At 38.9% G+C, this 24031-nt stretch overlaps 4 protein-coding genes across 4 annotated transcripts in view; all 4 read right to left on the minus strand.

Annotated features, from left to right (window-relative positions):
* LOC113574745 (coagulation factor X) overlaps window positions 1-9301 on the minus strand; it is an 11004-nt gene extending 1703 nt beyond the window's left edge. The window contains exons 1-7 of the mRNA XM_027005876.2: window positions 9232-9301; window positions 8325-8482; window positions 8004-8028; window positions 7734-7847; window positions 1780-1917; window positions 506-774; window positions 268-382 (exon numbers count right to left, since the gene is read on the minus strand). Of these exons, the coding sequence (XP_026861677.2) occupies window positions 268-382; window positions 506-774; window positions 1780-1917; window positions 7734-7847; window positions 8004-8028; window positions 8325-8482; window positions 9232-9301 (889 nt within the window). The remainder of the gene's footprint in view (window positions 1-267; window positions 383-505; window positions 775-1779; window positions 1918-7733; window positions 7848-8003; window positions 8029-8324; window positions 8483-9231) is intronic.
* Window positions 9302-10641: 1340 nt separating this feature from the next.
* Window positions 10642-16847, minus strand: gpr171 (G protein-coupled receptor 171). The gene is made up of 2 exons (XM_027005873.2): window positions 16191-16847; window positions 10642-13716 (listed from the first exon to the last, which is right to left on the minus strand). Exon 2 carries the CDS (start codon window positions 13491-13493, stop codon window positions 12507-12509), a length of 987 nt encoding a protein of 328 aa, XP_026861674.2. The 5' UTR covers window positions 13494-13716; window positions 16191-16847; the 3' UTR covers window positions 10642-12506.
* An 80-nt stretch (window positions 16848-16927) lies between these two features.
* Window positions 16928-18893, minus strand: LOC113574741 (P2Y purinoceptor 13-like). Its single transcript, XM_027005871.2, has 2 exons — window positions 17910-18893; window positions 16928-17675 (listed from the first exon to the last, which is right to left on the minus strand). Exons 1-2 carry the CDS (start codon window positions 18296-18298, stop codon window positions 17045-17047), a joined length of 1020 nt encoding a protein of 339 aa, XP_026861672.2. The 5' UTR covers window positions 18299-18893; the 3' UTR covers window positions 16928-17044.
* A 98-nt stretch (window positions 18894-18991) lies between these two features.
* On the minus strand, window positions 18992-23738 carry LOC113574740 (P2Y purinoceptor 14). Its single transcript, XM_027005870.2, has 2 exons — window positions 23345-23738; window positions 18992-20697 (listed from the first exon to the last, which is right to left on the minus strand). Exon 2 carries the CDS (start codon window positions 20693-20695, stop codon window positions 19670-19672), a length of 1026 nt encoding a protein of 341 aa, XP_026861671.2. The 5' UTR covers window positions 20696-20697; window positions 23345-23738; the 3' UTR covers window positions 18992-19669.
* Between the last annotated feature and the right edge of the window lie 293 nt (window positions 23739-24031).

Consider the following 24031-nt stretch of genomic DNA (forward strand, 5'->3'; position numbering starts at 1 on the left):
GCTTGCCAAAAGTTGAATGACTTGGTTGGTTGGTTGGTTGGTTTTGGACTGCTACGTAACAAAGTTTGATTCAGAAATACTTTTTAAAACTTTGAAAACATACTTGAAACAGTTCTTTAATGAATATCTTGAAACCTTGTCTATGAGCATACACTATTATGATGTGTATTTTTCATTGCATAATCAAACAATTTTTTCTTTGTTTTGAAATTTCTTTACACGTGCTTTGTAATTGGACTGAATTTTTCAGATAAAACTGGAACTAACCAATGGTCACGTAGTCTGGTTTTTCCTGGAGACAGTGAGCTGCTGTGACCACCCAGTGCTTTGCGATCAGTGTACCCCCACAGAAGCTGTAATCATCTTTCCTGTACAGGAGAACCTAGAAAGCATGTACTGTCACATGCAGTTTTGGTATATGATGAAACTGATGAGACCAGTCATTTTTATTACGACCACGACCTTTATCTCGCCACGGGACTGACAGACTGGCTCCGTCACCCACCTGCCATGGGCTTCCACCCTGACGCTGCAGCTGACCTCCTACGATGCGAGTATCATCATCTGACTCACCAGTGGTAGGGTGAGTTGTGTTGTCCGGTGGGTGAATGGATTGTGATGTCTGGTGTGTTGCGTTATCCAGTGGGTGTGTGTAGTTTAAGAGAATGCGGTTGGGGTGGTCTGATGTGCGAGTGTGGTTCAGTTCGTCCAGTTCCTCCAGTAAGGAGCGTTGTATAGAGCCCTGACTCCATTGTTTTCCACAGGGGTACTGTGCTGCAATGTGTCCACACACAAGCATAAATATACACATGAGCATGATTTACAGGTGTACTTTGTATGTACTGCTGTGCATGTTTTATAGGTATGGTTTTTACTGTTTTATTTATTATTTATTTCTGCTGGGCTGGAAACTGTTTGACCATTTCCATTGCTGAAATGCACATGTACAAGAGTCACTAGTATGTTTATAGTATAGTGGACCAGCCATCTATCAGTGAGCTTACAGAAGTTGGAAGGAAATCTACATCTTTGTTTGGAAATGCCATTTTATATTGTAGGTTTGTGATGGTGGTGGTGATGACAATGATAACAACAACAACAACAACAACATTATTATTATTATTATTATTAGTAGTAGTAGTAGTAGTAGTAACGGTAATAATAATAATAATAATAATAATAATAATAATAATCTAGGAACCAGGACATTTGGGTCAGCAGTAAGGCACCAAATACCAGTAAAATTGTACCATCCTTCACAGATGACCTTAAGTAGAATCCCACACCACTGTCACTTTGGTGACAAATGACAAGGCTTACATAGGCATGTTTGAAAGTGGGATTATGCCTATTTTATATAGTAATTTATAGATGTTTTATATTGTGCATGTTTTTCTGTATGTGTTATTAAACCCATATCAGATGTGGGATTACTGACATTTTATGGAGAGGATTAAAGGTGTTTTATACTGCATGTTTTAGAAGTGGTATTGTATCTGTTTATACTGTTGGAATACTTGTTTTTCACCGCACCTGTTTGTTGGTGGGATTCAAATTTTTGTACTGTACCTGTTTAAAATACGGGATTATACCTTTTTGTACTGCACTTGTTTTATTGGCAAGATTAGTACTGTTTTGTACTGCACCTGTTTTATAGGTGGAATTATTCCTGTTTTGTACTGTAGCTGTCTTTATTGGGATTATAACTGTTTTGCACTGTACCTTTGTCTAGTGGGATTATTACTGTTTTGTACTATACCTGTGTTGTTGCTAGGATACCTGTTTCTCGGCAGCTCTTTCCATCAGACTCAAGTTCATAACCATTAGCACAGCTACACGTCACGCTTGAGCTTGTGGGGTTGGAGTTACTGCAGTAGTGCAGACACCCTCCATTTTTATACTCACACTCAAACACCTCTGCAGGACAGACACACACAGAGACACACAGAACAAAAAGCTTTTAAAAAAAACAAACAAAAAACTAGTTCCTAGAATACTTATAATGGCCTCAAAGCTAAGTATTCCATTTACTATATTTTATTGTACAATAAAAAGTAAGAAGGGAAGACATTGCTCATTATATTCACTGTATGGCCAAACATACGTGGACACCTGACTCACACAGCTACATAAGCTTGTTGGATACCCCTTTCCAAAACCATGGATATAATTGTCTACACTTTTTTGGGAAAGCTTTCCACAAAATTTTGGAGTATGTCTTTGGGAATTTGTGTCCAATTAGTCAAAACAGCATTTGAGGGGTCGGGTACTGATGATGGATGACCTCACAAATGGCTTTCAAATGATGTTCCACTTAATCCCAAAGATATTCAGTGGGGTTGAGGTCATGGGTCTGTGCAGGCCTCTGGAGTTCATTCTAAAAGTAAATGCACTTTGTGTCTTAGACCATTTCATTTTGTTTTTGAACACTTGTTGAACTACAAGTTATAAATAATTACAATAATGATAAAATTAGCCAACATGGCAGACAATGATATGCAAGATTTCAGGCCAAGACCATGGAGCTGTAACAGCAGGACTGCCCACAAGAGGGCATCAACCTGTATCGACGAGGGTCTGGAAGAACAGTTGAGGCATATAAACGTAAGAAAATCCAAAACAAATTTGATTAAAGGACTAATGAAAGACATGAGCCCTGCCATGTTTAACAAACTTTGAAATGGATGCTCAAAACTGCTAACTGAGCTCACTCATGCAAATAATATAGTGTACTGATGCTGTTTCTTGAAGAAGGATGCAGATCTAACATTTTGGTTGAAGCCAAAAACGTAACAATTAAGTAGTATCATGATGAAGGATGACTCCATATCGTCTATATGACAAAGGGAACAAGCAGAACATGGAAGAGTGAAATGTTCTGATCTGTTTAGATTCATCAACAGGCAAGCTAAAATAGCTGCAGACCCTGTGTTTTGTGAGCTAATGGAGGTTGAAGATAAGGGAAACATTTATGGCATTTTGCTGATGCTTTTGTCCAAAGTGACTCACACTTATGACTGAATTAAATTGAGGGTTAAGGGCCTCACTCGGGGCCCCAACAGTGGAAATCTGGCAGTGGTTGAACTGGCAACCTTCTGATTACTAGTCAAGTACCTTAACCACTGAGCTTACCACATAATAAATCAAATCTTGGTCAAAAGGAAGAATCTTTTCCATGAATATAGCACTAGCTATAAATGAAGGGTTATGTACAGGCAATTAAAACGTTCAGTAAAAACCCATCACAGAAACCAATCTTATAAGGAATGGATAGATTCTTAAAGGAAAAGGTCTACATGTTGCATGTCTGACACAAGGGCATTTGAGAAAAGACCAATGAGTTCCTGCCCTAAAAGATATCCAAGCATGCTTTATTTCACAAGGGAAGAGGAGAATGAAACAATAGTTGATATCAATCAGAGAAACAACACTGAAAGAACTATGAGTAGTGAATCAACATACAAACAATGGTGTTTTGTCAGCTGTAACTGTGTATGGCAAGCTAAAATAATAGACTTATGCATTTATTGCTAATGCAAGCCAAGCAAATGCTATTCTGCTCCAAGAGGTTGATGATATAGCTTGACATAGAAGGTAAGAAAAGTCCAATTTTGCTTTGCAAAATAGACAAGATACCATATTTCAGGATTAGAGTTGTGTGGTTTGAGGGAGAACATTTATATTGACTTACCTGACATTTACACCCATACATACAATTTAGTGTCCAAAGAGATTATCCCATTGCAGGAAGATTTAGAAAAGTGGCCACAGTTTAAAGGAATTCACACACACGGATGCAGACATTGGATTTTTAACAAAATGTGATGCTCACAAGGCTGTGGAATCATGGAGTCATCCACAGTGAGGATGGCAGTCCATATGTTGCTCGTACTACTCTATTTGAACATGGAATAAGGCGTTTCTGTGAATTGTATTTCTATTGCTAAAGTAGAGAACTTGCTGATTCATCAGTTCAACCATGATTTCCCAGAGAAATCTACAGAAAAAAAAACCAAGCATTGATAAGGCATTCGGTTTATGGACTCTGTTAATGAAACAGCTAAAAGGGTTGATGTACACTGCAGTATAGGTCTTTCATTGAGGAACAAAGCCCTCAAAATGCCAAACAATCGAAACGTAGTTGAGCAAAGAGCAGCAAACCTAAAAAGGAAACGTTTCAAACCCAAGCACTTCAAGAGAATATCAAAGCTTCATGTCTCATATGTTGAGTTAAGGCTATGTAGTTCACATACCTAATGAAATTCCTGCTGACCATGAATGTAGACACATTCATCAAATGTCAAATCTGGATTGGTAGGACAGAGTTTTTAAAGGCAGACAAGAACATTGGCCAGTTTCACCAGGCATACATGAAATACAGAAAGATGATGTGGAGGTTAAGGAAGCAGTAAGTGTGAATGCTACAAATGTGCATGAAAATGACGATCATTTGTCTTCTTTCAGAGTGGTGCGTTCCTGGATGGTGAAATTTAGATAATTGTTTCACAAACTGAATACATATCATATGTTTCTTATATCGCAAACAAGTGATTGCTGGAGTCATGAACAGACAAATGAGTTTGTTACAAGCCAAATGCATAAGTTCAGATCAATTATTAAAGGATCTTCACTTACTGTTACAGATGATGCAATGCGAGAAGTTACAATTATTATATATTGTAAGTGTCAGTGCTTTGGTGATGAACTTATGAAACTTAAGGTGTTATAAAAGGCAGGTTTGTATGCAAAGGGAAAGTGGAAACAGGAGCAGTACTGCCTGACATTGAACAAGAGAATACTTGCTGGTTCTGCAAGAAAGACAGAAGTGGTCATTAACCAGGAGAAACCTGAAACAAGTTGATGACAGTGCACCGAGGAGTTTCTGACTGATGGGGAAAGTTATTTTATAGTTATAATATAATATTATTTTGGAGAGGCCAATAGAAAGGTTATGTTGGTTGCCTGAAATGGATAAATACGTGCAAATGGTCATATGATATGTGTGATATACTTGTGCTTAATTGTCATTTTTTGCATGTCATTTATGCTACATATCGCATTCGGGTAGATTTTGAGTTAAACTGAATGTACTGTTTAAGCTTATAGAATAGGGTTACACTGATTTAAATGATGCTTTAATGTGTTAAGATGTAATTGCATAAGCAGTAACAATTAGGGGCTGGAATGTAAATGTACTGTTGGCAAGTTTATTTTATTGAGAATGCTATGAATTGCTAGAATACAGTGGGGGAACATGTCTCTTTAGGGAATATGAGCGAATGCTTGCTTCTACTTTATTTCTGTGTAGAGTAGAACATGGACTTCTTTGGGTTTGTACTTGTCATGCAAGGCTTCTGAATGTGTGACAAGGGATGAGGAAGAGGAAGTATTGAAGCGCCAGTACTGTCACCTGACTGACTAAACACTTTAGTCTACTTTTTCTCCATGAAACTATGGTTAATAGTTTAGGTACCAGAGAACAAAAATGTAGAATAAAGATTGCCAAGACGCTGCCAAACCCAGATTTGTCAGTTAGACTGTTGGTGGAACATGATGAATCACTCCAGAGAATGTTTCCACTCCTCTGGGGTCCAGTGGTGTCATGCTTTATACTGTTCCAGGCGATGGCATTGTGATTAATGATTTTAGGCTTGTATGCAGCTGCTTGCCCATGGAAATCCATTTCATTAAGCTCCTGATATACAGTTCTTGTGCTGAGCTAACATGGCTGAAAGCTGTGCTCATGTTACTTCCAGAGGAAGTTTGGAATTTTGTAGTGAGTGATGACACAGTGGATTAGGAATTTATGCTCATTACAAACTTCTGCACTTGGTAGCCCTGCTCTGAGTTTACGTGGTCTACCAGTTGATGGCTGTTAAAATAGTTGTTGTCCTAGATGCTTCCATTTCACAATAGCACTTACTGTTTACTTGGGCAGATCTAGCATGGCCACAAATGTCATGGACTAACTTTTGGTAAAGATGGAAACCTATGACATCTTTTAAAGTCAATGAGCAAATCAATATGATCCATTCTACTGCCAGTGTTTGTCTTTGATGTCTGCCTGAATATGTGCTTTTATACAATTGATAACAATTGATGTGTCTTAAACACCAGATCTGAATAATTATGAGGGGTGTCCACAAATGTTTGGTGATGCAGTATAAACAAGCGATGTACATAAAGAGTAATCAAGCCTTTACATGGTAATGTACAGTTGTGGCCCAAAGTTTTGAGACTAGCATAAATTTTGGTTTTCACAAAGTTTGCCGCTTCAGTTTTTATGCTGGCAATTTTCATTAACTCTAGATTTTAAAGAGTGATGAGATGAATTGCAATTAATTACAAAGTGATTCCTTGCCATGAAAATTAATGTAATCACAAAAGTGACTGCATTTCAGCCACTGCATTTCAGCCCTGCCACAAAATGGCCTGCTAACATCATTTCAGTGATCATCTCGTTATGTCAGGAGAAAGTATTAACAAGGACAAGGCAGCTGATATCACTCTGTCATGCTGATTAGAAGCGCAGACTGGTTACTTTAAAAGGGTGGTGGTGCTTGAAGTTTTTTTCCGTTAACCATGGTTATCTCCAGTTTTAATTGCATCGCATCAAAAGGGCTTCACAGGCAAGGACATTGCTGCTTGTAAGGTAGCACCTAAATCAACCATTTATTGAATCATCAAGAACTTCAAGGAGAGAGGTTCAATTGCAGTGACGAATACATCAGGGTGCCCAAGAAAGTGCAAGGATCATCTCATAAAGAGGATGCAGCTACAGGGTTGGTTCACCACCAGTGCAAAGCTTGCTCAGGAATGGCAGAAGGTGTGAGTGCATCTGTATGCACAGTGAGGCAAAGGCTTTTGGAGGAGGGCTTGGTGTCAAGAAGAGCAGCAAAGAAGCTATTTCTCTCCAAGAAAAACATCAAGGACAGACTGACATTCTGCAGGAAGTATAGGGATTGGACTGCAGAGGACTGGGGTGAAGTTATTTTCTCTGCTGAAGCACCCTTCAGACTGTTTAGGACATCTGGACAAATGATTGTCTGGAGAAGAAAAGGTGAGTGCTACCATGAGACCTGTGTCATGCCAACAGTGAGGCATTCTGAGACCATTCATGTGTGGGGTTGCTCAAAATTTTGTCTAAGAACACTGCCATGAATAAGGAATGGTATCAAAACATCCTCCAAGAACAACCTCTCCCAATGATCAAGGAGCAATTTGCTGATGAACAATGATTTTTCCAGCATGATGGAGCATCATGTCACAAAGCAAAAGTGATAACCAAGTGGAACAAAACATTTACATTTTGGGTCCATGGCTAGAAAACTGCCCAGATCTTGATCTCATTGAGAACCTGTGGTCAGTCCTCAAAAAGAGGGTGGACAGACAAACACAGAAACTGGGATCAATTCCAAGCACTGATTAGGCAAGAATGGGTTGCCATCAGTCAAGATTTTCCAGTCAAGCATGCCAAGGAGAATTGCAGAAGTCTTAAAAAAAAGAAGGGTCAACACTGTAAATATTAAGTCTTTGCTTAAACTGGATGCGTGTCAATAAAAAGTTAAACTTATGAAATGCTTATTATACTTCACTCTACTATATAACCATCTGACAAAAGGATCTAAAAAACAAAAAAAACAAAACTGTGGCTGTAAACTTTGTGAAAACCAAAATTTGTCAGTCTCTTTTGGCCATGACTGTAGGTAGTGAGACTGAGATGTTAAGTCAACCTGTTTCACAGTTTGTGCCAGTATATCGTGGTGGACAAAGACACTCATAACTGTCTCGCTTCGCAGAGCAGATTCCACCATTTAGACAAGGGTTTTTTTGGCACCGATTCAAACCTGGAACACATTTTGAGAGGATATCTTGAGAGGATGTTTATACATTTATGTATACATTTCCTATTGTGAATTGTGCAGCAAAATAATTAAATGCTTGGTTTATCAAACAGGAAATGGCATTTGTATAGAAAGGAATGTATTAGACAGAGTACTTACTTTGGTATCTATACCAAAATTCCATCTACCAGGAAAAAAAGAGTTAAAGAACCAAAATCTTGGACAATAAGAGAAGCTAAAGTTCAAAGCCTGTTATTTTTAAACCTACTCAAACATGTTTGAAGATGTGAATGACTCCAGGAGTCTTCTATTCCTGAGCCGTGTTTATGTAATATCCCTATCAACACTGCTACATTAAAATTAGTCACCAAAACGACCCTTCTATGAAGGGCTTGTATGAGTAGTGACTGAGCCACTGCAATATATTTCTTCTAAATGTGCATGCATATACACTCGGTATGTTATAGGGGGAAGTGGTACTGTTTTCTCTTTGCTCTGATAGATCTCCGCTGCCTCTTCTTGAGAGCAGAGCTCCTCAAAGCATTCCCGCTCCAGATTTCCTGGCTTCATCTCCTCGAGGAAGGAGTTGGCCCTGCGAGCCCTCATTAGCTGCAATGCATCACTCCGCTCTAGAAACACTGAGAGTAGCAAGATAGTTTCTAAGCAAAGAGGCTTAAACTTAAGCTTTATAATCTACACCCTAAACCCTGACACTATCCGTAGCCATACTTGGGGAATGGTTACAAATATTTTTTTTTTTGAGAAATCCTAACCCTAACAGTAACCTAACTATATCCTGACTACAGTTCTAGTATTAACCTATTCCTATGGAAAAGCTCACTTAACCAGTGGAAATAATAGCATGGAAGCTACAGCACAGCAAATATCAATGAACTTAGAAAAAACCCATAAAGTCTTAAATTGATGGCTTTGCCATCTGTAATCTAATCATAGGCTGAATGTTGCACATGCTTGCACAGCTTTGGTCAAAATTTAATGCAGTTTTATCTAAATAACTTTATTATACACATGCATAAAAATGCAGACATTTTATTTAGACATTTTTAAGGACTGTAGCACTAACATCCTTTTGCTGCATTTTTTTTTTCTTGGTGAAGTTAAATCATCCTTGACTAATAACAAAAACAGGCAGTACAATGTTTAGGTCATTAAGGGCTATTTACTAAAGGTTTGGTATAGTTTTCATGCATATACATGCTTGAATGATGCCTCCTGGTTTTAAACGGTACTGGATCTCCATTGCAGACCCACAATTTAAGTATAGCATCAGCTTGTCCAGGAACATGCCACTGTATAATCTCCTGCAAATTCTCAGTTCACTCAGGTGAGCTGTGAAGTGACCAAGAATTAGACACTATAGACTGACCTGCTGATTGCAGACCCAAGATAAGTGTCCCAAGAAGAAGAACCACCAGCCAATACATGGATTCAGACATCAGGACTCAAATGTTGCTCTTGGATAAGGGGCGGATATATTTTTACATTATACTTGCTATCCAAATGCAAAACATCTCTTAACAGAATTGTTTTTAATGTCTGGGCAGAAAAAAAGTCTAATGGTTTAATGGTATTTTACAGTTGTTAACTTCATCACACAACATTTTTGACTCATTTCCAGCTAGTGAATTGACATGAACATATCCTGGTCCTTTAAAATCCCCATATTAACTTCTTTTTACTCACCGTCTCTGCTTGCAGACTCCAGGTGATTTCTTGTTTTTTGTATTCTCAAAGACTCTGTAGAGGGAAAACTGTGTATTCTCTTTCAGATAAAGAAAGCCAAGTCATAATGAACACCACTGTGTGTTTAAAATGGAGTATTTGTACTGTGTCCACCACCTGACCTTTAGACAGACAGAGTATTTACTTTTATACTCATGCACTTTTTGTAACATGGCATGAGCTTGTTGTTTTGGGGGTACACATTAACATTAACATTATTTCACTGATGGCAATTTAATTATTTTATTAGCAGGCTTTATATCACATATTTACCAATATCATGTTTAGAGAGATAAAACATGGATAAAACACATTTACAAATTCTGATGTAGACTATTGCAGGTAGTGTCATTATGGTGGACAGAATTTAATTAATTTGTACATTTGAATAATATAATGTACAAATGCAATATGCATTTTTGGTGATTCATTTTTGTAAATCTGTAACTAGTTGAAAAGTCATTGTTAACTTGCAAATCTGAATTCTCCTGCAGAGGGTGTCTGTCTGCACATGCACATTTGAATATTTAATGTGAAAATAAGATGGATACATTAATTTAATATAAATTAATGGGCCACTTTCCCACACCCTGATTTAGTCTAAGCCTTGACTAAGTATATACTTCAAACAGAGAAATGCCATAAGCACTAAAATTTAGTCTAAAGCTGGGCTTAATCTGTGTATGAGGAACTGATATTTTGCTGATTTATCCTACCTACTGAGCTGTCCTAACCAAGAGTTACAGCATGTGTCCACATTCTGCCAGGTTTATATTAATTATGCTTAGATGTATAGATGTAGAAATCAGAATTAATGTGTACTTTAGTAAAGTGTTATTGTGTTTGTAATATTAATTCAGTTTTCCTCCTTCAAGTGCATCATACAAACCCAGCATAGACAAACCCAGCATACACTTTACGAAAGGGAAATTTATTTGGTGGACGATGCATTTAGCTATGTAATTCTGCCATAGTCTATTTCATAGTACATCTGTGCACTACAGGAGGACGTTTCAACAAGGCAGTAAAAAGGACATCAGCAATCTTCTTCAGAGTGAGAATGTATCATTTATTTCCTGAGACAAGAGAACAGCGCATATATAGTTCATGTCCAACATAAATCCAACTTTACCATGGTAAAGGGCTTTTTGTTCGATCAAAATCAACAGTTGATGTTAGCTGTTGACACAATATAAGCATTATGATATTAGTATATTATTATGTGGGATACATACTGTATAATAAGAGCAGTAAAGTCAGAATGGAGTCACAAACTTCTTGCAATTTGTGTGCCCATACAGTAATAATTGAGTGGAATCTGAAAGCCCACATGTCTGTTATTTTCTAGCATAACACACCTCTTATCAGACAGAAAACTAGTTTAATTCTGTCTGTCAATGTACAGTTAGACACCCAGGCTTCTAATTATCTAGTTTGATGCTGACATACATTTCTAGGAACACATAGCGCTGTGGATGATGGAGAAGGTCAAAAATTGTTCACAGATCATTCTAACCATAGACTTGTGCTTTGTTGAATGAAATGAAGAATGGGAAATCCCATCTGTTTAAAGTAAGCTATGGGCTTTTTTTGCCAAGCACAGCGTGTTTCAGCAATGAGTGAAAACAAGTAAGTAGTGGGCGTTAACATTTGTCGTAGCATCAGAGGCGTAACAGGGATGACTCACAGGCAAGTCAGTCTGTTTTGGGGTTGCATACTTCAACCTTAGCTTTTACTGGAAAGAATGAAGGTATCATAACTTCAGTCAAAGATAAGACAAGATACCAATGTTAAAGCATTCTGTTGAAATTCTGCTGTGCATTTGTTTGATCATGCTGGTGATAGCCTGAGCAATAAATGATTAATCTTAGTTGGTGTGTTGATTCTACCTGCTTGCTTACAATATTTTATTTCTAAAACTTTGCTGTATATATCCATTTTGTCTACTGGTAGGACAATCCACATCAGCATCTACTGATCTCAGAGTTGTCAGGATTCATCAAGGCCAGTTATTTGGACTGTGATCGGTAAAATGAGCTTTAGCTTGTTTCTTCCCAGTCTACCATGTGCAATATTCATCATTATGGATTCAGTATTAACAATGAAGTTTTTCTTGGACCTTTGCACTTGACAAATTGCTTCATATCTTGAAATGTCTGTAGTAGTAGTAGTAGTAGTAGTAGTAGTTACATGTAGAGTTGACTGAGTGAATGTTTTATAGTGGTTTATATGTGATCTGTCAAGTCGTGATTCATTAAAAAAACAGCAAGTCAGATTCATAGTTTTAATATAAAACCTATTAGCATGATAAATTATCATTAGCATAATTTATATTCTCAAGAAATGATCTTATTTTAGCTTTGTTAGCCCAAATGATTTAGATAGTCACTTACTTGTTTGAATATTAAACCTGTTTAAATTTGGAGTGGGTAGAAATGGAAGTAAAATAATAACACAACATTTTACTCTTGTTGGTTACAGATCTAGTACAATAAATGTGCAATTTTCCATTCAGTGTGTAAGAAATGCTAGCTCTATAAGCACAAACACAATTACACTCATTATCTTCACCCGGGTTTGAATGATTTCTAGGCTTTGCTTCGGGAAAATTCATATTGCACAAAATTACCGCAGGGGCATGCATTTGAGTCGAATATAAGACTCAAATATAATTGGATATAACAATTATGTTTTTGTTGTTGTTGCATGTTTATCTATAGATCATTTGTAGTCTTTCATTAACATTTCATTAACATTTCATTAACATTTCTTCATGTGCTTTCTCTGTCTCATGTATTCTGTCTTGTGCAGTGCTATGCTTGAGTTTAAAGGGTTTGATGGCGTATATCACCCCAGCACAACATACAACACCTTATCTTGTACTTTATCATGTAAGCCTTATCATGTAAGTACAGTCACTTACTCTTCAAGCTGGGGCTCTTGGTCTATGGGGGTCTTCTTTGATAAGCTACATTTATTAAAAAACAGGGTGATCTGGTGTCTAAATGAGCGGCAGAAGAAAAAATAGAGCACCGGGTCAAAGCACATGTGCAAGATAGCCAGGAGCAAAGTGGACTCTTTGGCTAAGAAAAGGTGCTTTTTTAGACCACAGTCATTGATCAGCTGGTTCTGAGTGAAGGTGTAAGGCATCCGCACTGCATGATAGGGCACAAAGCACATGACGTAGGCCACCGTCACCAGGGCGATGTTGAGCATGGCGTGGTGCGCGACGGCCTGTTCTTCAGGCTCACCGCCGCGCTTACCCCAAAACTGCTTCAGCACCAGACCATTGGACAGGAACACGGCTACTGAAGTGTTCAAGAAGATCGCCATGCCCAGGAAAACAGACAGCACGTGCCAGTTCTTGCCAATGTCTTGCTTTAAGTCGGCACAGGTTGTTGAAGGAATAACTGGAACCTCCTGATTGATGGGGATGGCCATGTTGGGCACATTGATGAAGAGCACGAGTAGCCAGACTACAGCGGACATCGTGGCAGCGAAGCCCACCTCCTGCAGACGGAAGTGCTTGGAGTTGTTGGTGATCTGGAGGTAACGGTGGGCACTGACAAAGGCGAGGAAGATGATGGAGGCATACATGTTGATGTAAATGAGGGGTCCACTGACTTGACAATGGAATATTGTTAGCCGCTGAGATTCCATGCCCAGATCTCTGGCGATCTTGACTGGTAGTGCTAGCATGAGCAGGAAGTCAGCAGTCAGAAGGTTGATTAGGTAGACGTTTATGCACTTCTTGGAGTTCCGGCTGTATATGAAGGCCCAGAGCGCCACCAGGCTTCCAGCCATGCCTACAATGAAGATGAGGATGTAGAGCGTAGCAAAGGGCATCATGTTGTCATTGACCACACAGTTCTCATTATTGGGGCTTGTCCTGGACTTGTTTTCCATTTTGTAAAGAGGTGGTGTATAGCTTTTTTCATTCACAGTTCATCCAAGGTGTTTAGGGTAGTTTCCTGAAGCGCGTATTTCAAGAGGTTTGAGGAGGACTATCTTTGATGTGAACTTGTCTGTGTTTTCTTACTTTACAAAGCAGTGCATACAGATGCCTGGGAGGAAGTGGTGAATACTTTTCTGTTTTCTTTGCTGATCTCAGATAACATATCAGTGAGCCCTGCAGAAATAAAGGTTTAAATATTTATTATATTTTGTTTACAGTTGTTTTAAGATTCATTTTTTAAAGTGTTGACTAATCGACCTATCTTTTTATGCCACTACTGTAATTTTGTTTTGCTCACCTCCCAGCCAGAGGTGGGTAGAGGTGGGTTCCACTTTCCAGGGTATTTTCCATAGACCTACTATACATAACGGTTCTATTTGTGATCACTTTCTAGGAATATTCCGAGCTCTTGCCTAAGGTCACTTACTAGAAATTTTACTTTTCGTTATATTTACATTGTAATTAGTCAGAATGGCTGGCTAGCTATACTAGATATCCTACGTTACCTAGTTAACATTTATGTTGTTGAAAGAAATATCAATATATAAAATCAATAACAAACCTTGAAACCTTCATAATTTTGAAAATATGTGTCAATATGGGGTATGCATTCCTATACGCCAGGAGTTCAGTTTAGCTGATGCATTTAGTTTTCTGCTGCTTGTACCTTATAGCTACGTAATTAGATTGCTAGCCATTTTTTCTTAGAATATCATTGAAATTGGACCACACTTTACTTCCATATTAATGAGAGAGCATTATGAAAGGGCACTGATTTTACACACAGATATGTGAACCTTAAAGAAAAGGATATATTGCAAGCTACTTTTCATAAATGTAATCATTTGAGTCCCACGACGGAAAATGTACCTGTTCACTGTCCAGTTGTCTAGCTAACTTACTGAAGCAAAGCGGTGGCACTCAGTGATCATCTTTGGGGATTTCACCCAGTAATCATCTTTATGTATTTCACTCAGTGATCATCTCTAGGGATTTTACTAACCCTCCTACACTTGACAAATTGTGGCGAAACGTACAAAATGTAAAAAAATATTTTAAAATGTAACGGAAAGAACGTTAACGACTATAACAAGTACATTTGTGACCTCGCAAATGTACTCGGGTAAAAGAATAATGTACCCTCTTTTAAAACTCTTAAAAGTACAATTTGTTTAAAAAGTTACTTAAGTAAATATAATGGAGTAAATGTAATGCGTTACTACCTCTGCTCAAAGTTTTAATCACCTTTACACTACACAGTGCGGTCCAAGTAATTGGATGCCGACTATTTATTGGTTTTTTTTTCTGTTGTTTCCTCTCCATTCCAGCTCATTTTATTTGAAATTAAACAATGACTATACGGTTAAATTGCAGAACGACAGTTTAAGTTAAACAACCCTTTTTTTATGCATCCATCCTGCAGTGATGAAACACTGGGCATCTTCTCTACTGATGCTTCTCATGTTTCCTCCTTATGCTTCGCCAATCCTGTAATGCAGAGGTTTTCTGTTCCTACTAATTTGAACAGTATTTGCCTTCGCTTTTGACGTCAGTGATTATACTGTATATTTAGCTGGGCTTACATCAGGTGATTGCCATGGTCAGTCAAGAACATTTCACATTTAGGTCCTGACAAACCTAATTTTGTTTTAATAATAATATATTTTTGGTCATGTTTGATGTACTGCTGCAAGGAGAAGAACCATCCAATGAGTTTTGGGCATTTGCATGGTTTATTTGCAACAAAGTAAAACAATTATTGTATTTTTACACTAGTTCACTGTAATTGCATAAGTGCTGCAGGGACTCAAGCATGTGAAATGTAAAGCATAGCCTTGATTGGCTTGAACATTATTGTCTAGAGCAGTAATTTCTTATATATATATATATATATATATATATATATATATATATATATATATATATATATATATACTTAATATTCTTATATATACATAATTATGTATGTATGCATTTGCTGTATGTTTTCTTTATGTATGTATGTTTCTTAAGACCAAGGCTGCGATTTATGATGCAAACTACATTCAAGACCTCATAAAAACTAAGCAGCGGTGAAGATAAAACATTTAGTCAGTTAAGCAGCTAGAAATACAAAAAGAGCAATACTCATTGTAATAAGCATTCTAAAGACCAGAACAGATACCGATTGACTTACTATTTAACCCAAGTTTAGAAAATACTTTACTAAAACATCCAGAGAGTATAGTGTTCTGGTGTAGCCCTACTTCCATTTACATATGGATGTGAGAGTGAGGTGCAATGAAGGAAAAAATATAGAAACAATTGAATTCATACAAATGTCAATGAATTTTGACATCATACAGAAATGACAGTGCTTTGATGTTTCTTGTGTCAGGTATAGATGAAATATACATTAAATATGTGGTATTAATATCTGGTCTATGCAGAATTCTGTTCCCAAATCTCTCTTCAACCTAACTGTACCATGGATACCTTTTTTGCTGTTGTTATATATTTATTTATTTTTGAACCAACCTGACATACAAATTGTTCAAAACTACACCAGGTTCAAAGTCTACAGACCATCAAAAAGGAAGTAACCACGTGTTTCTCAGACAACATGACATGATAGAGTAATATTTAAAAATTTTTTTAAATACACTCACCAAATGTTTAACGGGTAGCCAGGAATGTGTTAGTACAGCTTCTTCATCAACATCATCATCTTCTTAAGATGAAGGTTAAGTCTCCACAAATGGTAAGCCTAAATGCAGTTCCTGCTAGCCAGTGCACCAGCCACTCAGACGTTGGTTCGGAACCTCTCTGGTAAATTCTACAATCTGAAACTTGTGTCTTGTGCCTGCTCTTTTGGTTTGACTCTGAGGGCGTCAGTCACATTTTTTTTCCAGATCAGTGCAGTGACGTAGCGGAAATCTAAACTTTCCAAGTTCTGTGTCAGTCGACAAACCACAAACCACCTGTCATTTTACATCTTGAAAATTCAGCTTGCAAACCTAATGTATTAAATGCTTTATGCCAGTGAACACATTTATTTTGGCTTGAGTTCTAGACTGTGGCTTATCTGAGAAGGAAGATGGTAATGATAAAACAAATTGAGGAAGTTGCTTCAACACAGCCATGTGGGGAAAGCAGTGCAGTTATTGGCCCATGTCGTGTCAAGTCTTGAATGTGGGCATGGTATTATTGTTCATATTTCTAGGAGTTAAGCAACTGCCAGCAAGAGTTGTATGCAAATCGTCTGCCATTTCTCATCAGTATGTTTGTAAAAGCTGATATCTATCTGTAAAGTGTCCTTGAGTCTGAAAAAGGAGCTATATAAATGTAACTAATAATAATAATAATAATAAGAGAATAGTTTGCATATTGCGGTAAATGTAAAAAAAGCTCTTGAAACCGACATAACAGTGTGAATATGACATGCATTGTTTTTTATATTATGTCCCAGGTAGATTCTGTTTGATTAAGTAATGCACGCACGTCGCATAGTAGTACATGATATTCAGGTCTCTGTGTCACGGAGAGTGTTGCTTTGCCCCCTTCTGTACCCTCCAGCTTGACGCCGGCCCCTCCTGAGGATCAGCTGGGACCTGAAGTCCTTGCAAAAGATGAAGTAGATCAGTGGATCCAGGCATGCATTAAGGACTGAAAGCAATACTGTCAGCTCTTTGATGATGTACAAGGCCCAGGAGTGCTGCTCCAGCCTGGTCTTCAGGAAGGCGTAGGGCAGCCTCACCAGGTGGTAGGGCACAAAACACATGCAGAACACCCCCACCAACACCAACATATTACGTTTTGAATTTCTGATCTTGGGCTGTAGAGGCTGCCGGGTGTGTTGGAGCCCCCGCACAGTGCCGAAGTACAGCAGGACCAAGGACACCAGCACGGTAAAAAAGATTATGGCAGAGATGCTGTGGATGATCTTATAAACCATGCTGACTATGGGCCTGTGTAAGGAATCACAGCCTAAAATGGATGGATTCAAAGAGGCATTCCAAGATGTGCTGAGGAAGAGGATGACATATATGAAGGCAGCTCCTGATAAGGAAGCCCACGTGACTGAGGACACATAGTGTGCAGCTCGCGTGGTCTGCAGGATGTGATTGCCTAGCGGATGGACAATCTTCAGATACCTAAATGAAGAAAAAGAAGAAGTTCCATTGGTTTTGGTGCATTAGAGTAGGTTACAACAATTTAAAGAGAGAAATACAAGTACTGAAATCATATCAAAGCTTCTATTTGCTGCAGTGAATAAGAAGAATTCTTATTCATGCGTGACTTACGCAAGCGTGATATATAATGCAAGCCAGTGTATCTGATACTGCACTGTGGGCTTTGTTTGAGCGTGGCCTTCAGTGTTAAGGTACCTGTTGGCAGCGATGTAATCCATGAAGAGAATGCTGGCATACATGTTGAGATAGAAGGCAGCTGTGCCAAAAGTGCAGTAAACATTCTGTATCGTGGCGGAGCTGCTGGCATAGTTGGCTATGCGAATAGGCAAGCAGAGGCAGAGGAAGAAGTCAGCTGCTGCCAGATTCTTCAGGTAAACTGTCACGCTGGAATAGAACTGCTGAGAGGTGCAGAAATACACTCGCATGGTGATCGTGTTCAGTGCCAAGCTGACGAGAAAGACCAGCGAGTAGGCACAAATGAAAAAAGGTTGGCCTGGGACCTCTCTGGGCACTGGATAAGGAGCTCCACTCGTCGAGTTTAACAGGGTGACGTCTGGTACTGGTGTCAGACTGATGGCTGCCATTTTGGCTGTGAGTTTTTGCGAAACTAGGAGTGTGGAGAATTCAGAAAATGTGGTAAAACAAACTGCCCTCTAACACTTCTCCTATATATACACTATTAAAAGCTATTATATTAACTATTAGCTAATTTTCTATTATAATTAAAGTTATGTAGTCTATCACCAGAAAGGATTAAAATTTGATATATAAATATATTGTATGAGCTTCACAAATAAGATAATTACCACATGTAACCGCTTTTTTGTTTTACATGAGTACCAGCGGCTAAACATTGGGTACTCAAGAATAAAAAAATAAAAGAAGTATCCTTCATCTATATATATAGTACTTGATCTTTATCTTTTTACTTTTTTGCATGAGATTGACAGTCGCTGGTACTCATGTAAAACAAAAAAGCGGTTACATGGAAGCAGGTATTATTTTAAGATAACATACAGGTTTGATGTTTATCTCATTTGTGAAGCTCATGCAATCATTAACACACAACCTATATTCAACCAATATATCTTATATTCAAGCTTTAACTTTTTTGTTCGCTTGAAGTCCATATCAGTCCAATTTTTACAGTCATATTTTTTGTTTTCTGTTACCGTCTCTTTTACTTCTCTGCATGTGAATGTTCTCATCCTAACGTTTTTACTGCTTATGTTAAATTTGCCAGAACTCCTAGAAAAATGCAATTAAATAAGCATGAACAAGGTTATGATTTTAATGGCTTATGGTTTTAATCTACAATAAACATATAGATTTAACTTACCTTTCCACAGTCACAAGACATAAAAAGACAGAAATGTTGTCCCTGCTTGCTCTTATAACATTTAAACCAGGAAGAAGAAAACAGTGACAGATATCATGATGCGGCAGATAAGTCTACAGCTGCAAGTTTGGTGACACGTATTACAGGACTCAGTTCTCATTTGGCATTTGCAAGTCGAAATCCCTGCAATTTTGTATTTTTCCTATATTCACTCTCATCAAGTCGTACAAGTTAAGAGAATGTTCGTGAAATACTCCTTTTATGTTTACTGTAAAAATGTTTTTAAATGTGTTCATGTTAAATGAAAAATCAAAACATTTGAAACTTAAAACATTTATGCATGCACACATCTTAATATTAATGACACTACAATGTTTATATAACAATGTTTACGTTTGAGTTTATACCTCCACGTTTAAGTCCCATTTCCTGCAAAAAAACAATTGTTTGTTCCCCTGCAGTGATCATTGTGACAAGATCCTTAATGTGTTAAAAACTTGAGCTGAGTTATCTTGGTCTTGGTGACAGGAAATTGCACACACAACACTAACATGTTTGTTTTTTGTGGTGTGCGAGGTCACATGTGTTTATATTTGTACCTAGCCTTCAATTCTTATCACAGATTATTCACACTCAGCCCGTTGCTTACGGAGGGTCTCCTGCTCTCCATGTACGAGGTGGACATCTTCCGCAGCAGTGCCTCACGGAATGTCCGGCACATCATGAAGTAAATGATGGGATCCAGGCACACATTGAGGGCAGACAGGAACAGTGTGGCCTCTTTGGCTTGGAAGAGTTGGACTCGGCTGTGTTCGCTGAACCTGGCTCCGGGCCTCTGGCTCAGCGTGTAGGGCACGCGGCATATGTGGTATGGCACGAAACAGACAACGAAGACGGCCAGCAGGCTGAAGATGCTGCGGTTGGACCTGCGTCCCACCTCGCTGCCGCCCCGCTGCACCCTGCGGTAGGAGCGGCACACGTGCCGCGCGATGGAGGCGTAGCAGAAGGTCATGAGTGCAAGGGCTGCCCAGAAGACAGCCACCGCCAGGTGTGCGGAGATGTCGTGCCAGCGCCGGCCCAGTGGGCTCTTCAGCTGCATGCAGCTGCAGCTCTCGGCCGGCGGCCGATCCGTCAGCAGCATGTTGGGCAGCATGCAGAGCAGCAGCAGTGCCCAGGTGAGCAGAGCCAGGGCCCGGGCCATGGGCAGCCGCTGCAGCAGCGCCGTGCACGGCTGCGATGCAGAGGCCAGCACGATCTTCACATAGCGCTCCAGGCCGATGAGGCTCATGAAGGCGATGCCCGTGTACATGCCCAGGTAGAAGAGCACAGCCGTGTAGCGGCATACGGCCAGCCTCAGGCGCCAGCCCCCCATGCCCAGGTCGCTGGCCACCCGCCACGGGTATGAAAGGAGCATGAGGAAATCAGCTAGCACCATGTTCTTCAGGTACACCACCATGCCCGAGGTGCTGGGCACGCGGAAGAAGATCAATGCCGCTGAGCCGTTCAGTATGAGGCCGGCAGCACAGATCAGTGTGTATAGAGCCGGCAGCACATGCTGTGTGAACACGCTGCTGAAGTCCGTCCGGTTGCTGGGCGCCGGGCTCCCGCAGCTATCGCCGTGGGTACCGTTGATGTAGTTCATACCTGAATGCAGCATTGCAATCAATTCATTACAAGAAACAGCAATAAATCATGTGAATGTGTAAAACATTGTCCCAGATTCCATTCTGAGTCACATGACTTAACTTCACATAGTAGTTATATCCTTACAATGATTGCAGAAGTACTGCCTATAAAATAGAATGTTGTAAAAGCTATTTTAGTAAGCACTGTGATACTGTATGTGCACAAACTTAAGATCATCAAATGGCATCAGTATATCAGAATACAAAGAGCAATGGTTGCAGTGGCATAGTAAGTTGTGTGTGCACTGGGGGTTCTAAAAGTCTGTGGTTGTAGTCCCCACTTTGACACTATTAAATGAGGAGGCAATAAAACCTTTCTGTGTCTGGTACTGTATAGTGAGTAACCATGCAGCCTCCCCCATGAGGGTGCGGAGTTTAATCCCCTGCCTGGGCATGTGTTCTATGCTGTACCAATACAAATCTGCAACATGAAATTGTACTTTGCTCTGGATTAGACAGTCTGCCAAATATTTAAATATTTTAGATTAAAAAAACCCTAAACAAGTTCTTTAATGACATAGACTGTTACGGTACGGCTCCTCCTCCCAAACATCTCCCTCTGTGTGTGTGTGTGTGTGTGTGTGTGTGTGTGTGTGTGTGTGTGTGTGTGTGTGTGTGTGTGTGTGTGTCCGTATGGCCAGATTCTCCCTGTGTTTCACACCTGCTCCTCGTTGTGTATCGTTGGTGCATGTGTATATAAGTCTTGTGTTTAAGTGTAAATATTCTCGATATTTGAACCCTGTTAGCCTGCGAGCCACGTAGTTATCCTTGTTTTGTGTTTCAGTAAACATGTCATTGTGTGGTACACAACTTGTCCCCACATCTTGCACTGCCTCCTCGCATTACATAGACTAAGGGTGTATTTAATAGTTTCTGCAGTTAAGGATTAAATCTGTATTTTGTGCAGTTTCCATTTATATAGGAATTTGTCGCCAACAGCTTTTAGGGAAGTAAACACACTTCAGAACAGAATATACATCACTACCACAGGGGTCACTAGAGGTTTACGTTGTCATGCAAATATTTTCACCCTGGGTCTACATTGTTTTGCATATTTTGCCACATTTGGTGTATAAATAACATTTGCAAATTTCTCAAAGCCGACAGTTTGTTTATAGCGTGATTAGCTATCGCCTCCAGTTATAAACATTTATAATTTTCTGAGAGCCATCGGGTAAGCCAGATCATAAAATAACACTGAGCAGCAACAGCCAGTTGGGAATCCATGCTGATTCACACTGATAGAGTCATGAGATAATAGTGATTTAATTTTTGATATCATAAGTTAAACAAGTGAGGGTTTTTTTGAGCAAAAACATATTTTTGGATATACTGTTAGGACTACGTCAATCAGAGATATGCAGTCAGTGAAAATGTAATTTTCACAAGTAATTTATCCCATACTGTCATTTCAGGCTGTAGTTTTATCCCACACTGCTATATGAGGCTGTAGGTTTAACCCATACTGCTATTTGAGGCTATAAATGCTAGAATTTGCCTTGGCAGAGCAGTACCATGATTTCTTAGTCATATGAAGTCATTTGCAGTGTCACGCAGTTTACTATGTAGTTATAGACAGAAACGTCCTATTCACTTCCTGTTGGCATCCTCCACGATCATACTAATGCCCGATAAAGCCTGAAAAGTGTTTTTTTATGAATTGTGCAGTACCAGGATGCCAGGATACGCCTCCAGAGGTGATCACCACAAACTGGGACCCTTTTGTGAAAGATTCAGTTTACTATGTTCAGCATTAACTGGAAAAAGAATATAACTGGGAATCTAACTTGGAAAGCCTATGTATTTTGTTTGTTTGCTTTTTATGTAATATCCCTTAAACATCACTTTGCAGGCTGCTGTATTTCGTAGTATATGAGTCCAGTGCCACCAGATTGTCAGTCCTGTGCACTATGAATCATAGGGTACTGTCCAGTGAATGTAAGATAATTGTCATGTATAGGCTATGTTGTTGCTCAGTGTGGTACCTTCTTGTAAATAGGACTACGAATTACAAGAAGTCTCAAGAGGTATTGCAATACCACAGGCTCGGACATCAAGGCAACGGAAGCCTGCCATGACTAAGTGGCTATTTCTCATTAGATAGATAGACAGATGAATAACCTTATAGCTTTTGAAACAGGTTTGTCAGTTGTATGGTGCATTACTTTATTTTTTGTCTACAAATGTACTGGGTTTTGAAAAAAGGAATGGTTCTATTTCAAAATGTAATTACTATTTTTCAAGAAATGAAATTATGTGTATGAATTAATAACATTAAGGTTAATATTAACATTAATGTTTGTTTCCAACTTTTATAACATAACTTTTAATAACCCGCATCTAGTCTTTTTTAAATTTTTGAGTTTAGTAAAGAATAGTGAAGTATTTTACATATATTCAAAACATTTAAATGTGTCTTTGGGATCAGATAAATTGATATTGATTAATTAATTAAACCATATGTACCCCTTCTCAAACCACAATGATAAGACAAAATGTTCTCCTTATACAGTACAGATTACAAAAAAGACTTTTAATGTCTTCATTAATACTAAAAAAATGAATAATAATTAAGCAAAGGTAAGTAATCATGAAATAACACTAACCTTATATGCAGCAAAACCAGCCAGGTCTGTCTCTATTGGAAAGGAGCATTAGGAGAGAATGATGAACTAATAGTTTGTCAATATTGTCTGTGCTCTGGAGGGTCAAGAGATGACTGAAGCAGCTGTCAGTAGAGATAGGAAGTCTTTTCTGGTCTTGTGGAAGGATATACTATTAGTACATCTGTTTAAAGATGCTTACACAGATATTCTTTCTTTCTCTCTCTCTCTCTCTCTCTCTCGCTCTCTCTCTCTCTCTCACACTCACACTCACACTCACACACGATCAGTCCTCTGAGCTCTAAGTTATAGTTCTCCGGCTTCCTCTTTAGAAATCCCTGCTGTGCAATTTTCAGTCCAACACATGACACAAACATGCTTACTCTTTTGTTTTTCTCCCAAGAGAGCTGCAAAACGGTTGTCGTTTGCCTTTCTTAAAAACTATTTTTAACTCTTCTCAGTAGTGCACTCTCTGCACTGCCTTCTGCACCCTCCCGTGCCCACTCCCCTACCGAGCTCGGTGGGAGTTTGTAGAGGAAATTCACGAGAAGCAGAATTAGAATAGGAAGCTTTATTTGTGAGGCACGTTGGCCAGTTTCCTTCTCCTAATGCACCAACTAAAATTTGTACACAAGCTTTAAATGTGGATGCTATATATAGGCTATATAGTGTGTATATAACAGATATCCA

This window comes from Electrophorus electricus, chromosome 15 (genome assembly GCF_013358815.1).
Source record: "Electrophorus electricus isolate fEleEle1 chromosome 15, fEleEle1.pri, whole genome shotgun sequence".
NCBI classification, from domain to species: domain Eukaryota; kingdom Metazoa; phylum Chordata; class Actinopteri; order Gymnotiformes; family Gymnotidae; genus Electrophorus; species Electrophorus electricus.

Bases quoted from the DNA above. Each gene is read 5' to 3' on its own strand.
- gpr171 (XM_027005873.2), bottom strand. From the start codon at position 13,493: ATGGAAAACAAGTCCAGGACAAGCCCCAATAATGAGAACTGTGTGGTC.
- LOC113574741 (XM_027005871.2), bottom strand. From the start codon at position 18,298: ATGGCAGCCATCAGTCTGACACCAGTACCAGACGTCACCCTGTTAAAC. The intron at 17,676-17,909 runs GTACCTTAACAC...TTCTTCATTTAG, and splicing joins GATTACATCGCTGCCAACAG to GTATCTGAAGATTGTCCATC.
- LOC113574740 (XM_027005870.2), bottom strand. From the start codon at position 20,695: ATGAACTACATCAACGGTACCCACGGCGATAGCTGCGGGAGCCCGGCG.